Source organism: Myotis brandtii, unplaced genomic scaffold (assembly GCF_000412655.1).
Source record: "Myotis brandtii unplaced genomic scaffold, ASM41265v1 scaffold145, whole genome shotgun sequence".
Classification (NCBI taxonomy): domain Eukaryota; kingdom Metazoa; phylum Chordata; class Mammalia; order Chiroptera; family Vespertilionidae; genus Myotis; species Myotis brandtii.
The window spans coordinates 771,606-776,437 of NW_005355204.1; the positions used below are offsets into that span (position 1 = coordinate 771,606).

Here is a 4,832-nt window from a genome sequence, read left to right on the forward strand (position 1 = left end):
AGGGGCCAGCAGTCAGCACCTCCCACCGTGCGGGAGTGGGCAGTGGGCAGGGTTCCGCCTTCTGCTGACACCCCTGTCACCGGGGACAGATGAGCACTGGGGGCCTCTGCTCTGACCACACCTGTTATCGCAAGGCCCGAGGGGCGTCTCTGGTTAGCAGCTGGGGCAGAACACGGCGCCTGGAGGATGGAGACTGGGCATTGTCAGGATTATCCTTATTAAATTTCTTTTTTATTGACTTCAGAGAGCAAGGAAGAGGGAGAGAGAGAGAAACATCAATGATGAGAGAATCATCGATCGGCTGCCCCCTGCATGCCCTCCGCTGGGACCAGCCCACAACCTGAGCATGTGCCCTGACTGTGATCGAACCGTGACTCCTGGGTTCGCAGGCAGGAGTGGGCAGTGGATGTACAACCACTGAGCCATGCCGGCCAGGCCAGGATTGTCCTTTTTAAGACCCCTTTCCTCAAACTCAAATGGTGTGAATGTGTCGCCTACAGCTCAGTATTGCTCTGAGGGTGGTGGCCTAGTAATGTGCACACAGGGATGAAGGGGGCTTGGGGTTCCGTGTGGCCTCGAGCAGGGGCCCAGTGAGAACTTGTGGGTGAGCGGAGAAATGAGTAGTCTTCGCTTCTCACTCTCCACTGTTACTTCCTGCCCTCAAGTGGTTTTTCCTGGTACTTGAGACACTAGCATTTCCTAAGGACCTTGTGGGGCCCTGCTCCAGACCCTGGACCCTGGACCCCATAGCATGGCTGGGAGGGGTGGGCGCCGAGAGGTCACGTGTCCTCCAGGTTGACCATGCAGGTAAGTCCGTCAGGGACTCGCACGAGACTGGGCTCAGTGCTGTGTCCCACCCATTCCTGTGGTTCATGTGGAGGCTGGGCCCCCAGGCCCAGCTCAGCCCGGCTGCAGGCTCCAACTGACCCTAGGACATGCAGGAGGGCCACACACGCCGGGCAGGCTGCGAGGAGGTGGGGTGGGGGCAGGGCCCAGGTGCAGGGGCGAGGGACTCTGCAAGGATCTGCAGGCTGCTGGGAAGGGCTGTGTGCATATCCCCCACTCCCTCCCAGTGTCCTGCCCCTGCCCCTGCCCCCAGGCCGGGCTCCTGGGAACGTGGAGAGGGTCTGGTGTTTCTGTGCATTTGGGGTGTTTGTTCTCAGAACATCAAGCTGAAAATCTTAGTGACTTTTCCAAACAGCAGACACATACCAAGTGGCCCTGGAAGTGTCCCAGCCCACGTGGTAGGCGGCTGAGCAAGGCGATAGGTGGTGTCACCACTGACCCAGTGGGTGTGTCTCATCCAGACAGTGGGAGGGCCTGGCTGATGCAGTTGCCCTGTGGCTCCTGCCTGGGCACTGGGTCGGGGCGGGGGGCACGCGTCCTGGCCCTCCTGCCTGGGCACTGGGTCCGAGGGCGGGGCACACATCCTGGCCCTCCTGCCTGGGCACTGGGTCCGAGGGCGGGGCACACATCCTGGCCCTCCTGCCTGGGCACTGGGTCCGAGGGCGGGGCACACATCCTGGCCCTCCTGCCTGGGCACTGGGTCCGAGGGCGGGGCACACATCCTGGCCCTCCTGCCTGGGCACTGGGTCCGAGGGCGGGGCACACATCCTGGCCCTCCTGCCTGGGCACTGGGTCCGAGGGCGGGGCACACATCCTGGCCCTCCTGCCTGGGCACTGGGTCCGAGGGCGGGGCACACATCCTGGCCCTCCTGCCTGGGCACTGGGTCCGAGGGCGGGGCACACATCCTGGCCCTCCTGCCTGGGCACTGGGTCCGAGGGCGGGGCACACATCCTGGCCCTCCTGCCTGGGCACTGGGTCCGAGGGCGGGGCACACATCCTGGCCCTCCTGCCTGGGCACTGGGTCCGAGGGCGGGGCACACATCCTGGCCCTCCTGCCTGGGCACTGGGTCCGAGGGCGGGGCACACATCCTGGCCCTCCTGCCTGGGCACTGGGTCCGAGGGCGGGGCACACATCCTGGCCCTCCTGCCTGGGCACTGGGTCCGAGGGCGGGGCACACATCCTGGCCCTCCTGCCTGGGCACTGGGTCCGAGGGCGGGGCACACATCCTGGCCCTCCTGCCTGGGCACTGGGTCCGAGGGCGGGGCACACATCCTGGCCCTCCTGCCTGGGCACTGGGTCCGAGGGCGGGGCACACATCCTGGCCCTCCTGCCTGGGCACTGGGTCCGAGGGCGGGGCACACATCCTGGCCCTCCTGCCTGGGCACTGGGTCCGAGGGGGGGGGCACGCGTCCTGGCCCTCCTGCCTGGGTACTGGGTCCGAGGGGGGGGCACGCGTCCTGGCCCTGCCTGGTCCCGCTCATGTGCTGCCCCGGGACACGGTGATGAGTGCTCTGGACATGGGCTTCCGCCGCGGTGTGCGGCAGTGCCACCACCGCTTTCCCTTCCCGTGACTGAGGGCTGCAGGGTGGACTGGGTCCTGAGTCCCCCTGAGGAGCGGGACCCTGCTGGCGAGGTAAGTGGGACTGGACATGCTCCGGGGGTCCGCCACGGCCCCCCCCCCCCCCCCAGCCCCACCTGTGCAGCCCAGGCTCAGCCTCACGGGGCAGACTCAGACCTGACATGATGTCACCCTCGGGTGGGCAGGGACACTTGTGACGGTGGGGGTGACCCGGCGTGAGGGTCTCAGGCAGGCAGGGGGGCCTGACCCTCTGCTGCCACATGTGGGGCGCCCGCTGTCTGTCCCCAGGGTGTGACCTGGGTCAGGGTGTGTGTAAGTTTCTCCTGGTGTCTGCCTGCCTTGGACGGCACAGTGATGGGCCCTGAGCAGAGGACACAGCCAGGGTGCCTTGGCCACTGTGTCCCCACCAGCGCCTCGTCTTCCACTCGGGTGAGGCTGTTGAAGCCACTACATCACTGATTCTTCACCCGCTCCCAGTGGCTGGTCCAAGTGCTCCCGTGTGATTGCCAGGAGCTCAGCGCCCGTGGAGAGGGGCCCACAGAACGCACTTGGGTCTCGGCCTGAGCGTGAGGCCTGGGCAGTTGGTGCCGCTTGCTTGCCTCAGTGAGCAGCCAGTGTTGGGGGCGGGGGTCTTGACACCCTTCTTGGCGGGCACGCGGATCCTCGAGGGGAGGACTGACACCACCCGACCGCCCAGTTCACCCGCAGGGGATCTGACAGGAGCCTGGCAGAGGGGGGGAGGGGGAGGGCTGTGAGCTGCAGGAGCTGCTTGGGGAAACAGGTGGTGATGTGATGGGTGCAGGGGTGAGGCCGGGCACCGAGGGTGTGTCCCGCGAGCTGGACCCCAGCTGTAAAGCCCATGTGCGTATTTGTGGGTCGCAGCCGCGCCCAGGGCTGTGCAGGTTGGGGGTTTAATAAACGGAACTGGACACTTAGTGGAAATCCTCTAAAATGCAAACCCAGAAGGCAGGCCCCCGAGATCCCAGCATTTCCCAGAAAGCTGTGCCTGGGGTGGGAGGGCGCGGCCCCTCGGCCAGCCCTGCTGTGGAGGACGTGCCGGGCCCCGCAGCCAGGATCGGGCTGTCCTCCCAGCTCAGGCCCCAAGGACTGGCCACCAGCCTCCCAGCACTGCCCGGGGCTCAGGTGCTCAGCCACCAGCACCACGGCAGCAGCTCTAACTGCCCAGGCCTCAGGCCTCCGCTCTGTCCTAACACCTTGTACCTCAGGGCCTTCTGGAGCCAGCAGTTCTTACCAGGGCGGTGGGGGCAGGACACCGGGTGGGGGCATCTCCTGCTCCACGTGTGCGTCCTGCCTCGGGCACTGGAAGGGAAGCGTGACTTCATCAAAACTGCTTGCCACGGCCTCTGGCCTCCACAGCTTAAAAGCCCAGAGGAATATGGCTCTGGGCGAGGGTGGGGTGGGGTGGGGGGCTGTCCAGAGTGGGCGTGCGTCCAGCGTAACTGACGCCAGTGCCGTGGGTTTTCGCAGGTGCACGTGGGTGGGACCGAGACGGGCCTCCGGGCGCCTCCACTGTGGCCGGTTGCAGCATTGGGGGCGGGCAGGGACTGGGCGCAGGTTCTGGAGTCAGCGTGCGGAGAGCGAGTCGGAGGCGGGACCTGGGCCGCAGGGCTGAGTCTAAGGACGGATTCTAGCAGGTGCCCTCGAGTCCCCTGGGCCTTGGGGTCAGTGGGCATTCCCATGGCCGTTCCCTCAGAGTGATGTGCAGCCCCCACTGTGCACCTGAGGAGTGGGCAGCCTTCCTGCTCTGAGCGAGGGTGGCACCTACGGTGCCCGCTCACGTGACCCTGTCTGTCCTTGCAGGTGTGGCCGACGAGGACGACCCGGGCCGCCATCGGGCCGCCAGCCACTGGGACCCCTCCGCCTTCTCAGCAGGTGTGCGGAGGGAAACTGAGGCAGAGCGCCCCCCCAAGGACGTGCCCCGTCCTGCCCAAGGCCAGCGAGGACAGAAGTCACTGCTGTGCTGTGTCCTCACCTGATGGGCAGGGTGGGCAGGTGCGGCTGACCTGGCAGGTAGGGGAGGCGCCTTCCGGAGACCCCACAATTAAAACGGGGTGCCACCTTCTGTATGAAGTGTGTTGTCTCGGCACAGATGCTGATGCCACAGTCACCAGGTGCTGCTTTTACCCTAAGTGCTCCTTTTGTAACTGAGGTCTCGGGATTTGGATGGACTGGCCCCCAGGCAGCGCTGTCTCAGCCTACCTGCCCCTGTGTTTGGTTAAATACAAAGTAACACAGGCCGCCCGGGGGCTCTGTCAGGTTGGGTGGTGCCAAGCCACGCTGCTCCCTGGGGGCCTGGTGGCCTCAACGGCCTCCTCCTGGTGCTGCCCTTTCCTGCTCCCAGGCCTGTGGTCTGTCTCATATTCTGGGGGGTCTGTCCCAGGTCC

At 65.8% G+C, this 4,832-nt stretch overlaps 1 protein-coding gene across 6 annotated transcripts in view; it reads left to right on the forward strand.

The window, feature by feature from the left end:
* The window catches only part of DNAJB6 (DnaJ (Hsp40) homolog, subfamily B, member 6), a 46,672-nt gene that overhangs the window by 30,777 nt on the left and 11,063 nt on the right, over positions 1–4,832 (forward strand). For 5 of the 6 annotated variants that reach the window (XM_014535550.1, XM_014535549.1, XM_014535552.1 and 2 more), the window contains exon 8: positions 4,249–4,320. In XM_014535550.1, the coding sequence (XP_014391036.1) occupies positions 4,249–4,320 (72 nt within the window). The remainder of the gene's footprint in view (positions 1–4,248; positions 4,321–4,832) is intronic. The other variant, XM_014535553.1, reaches the window with a different exon arrangement.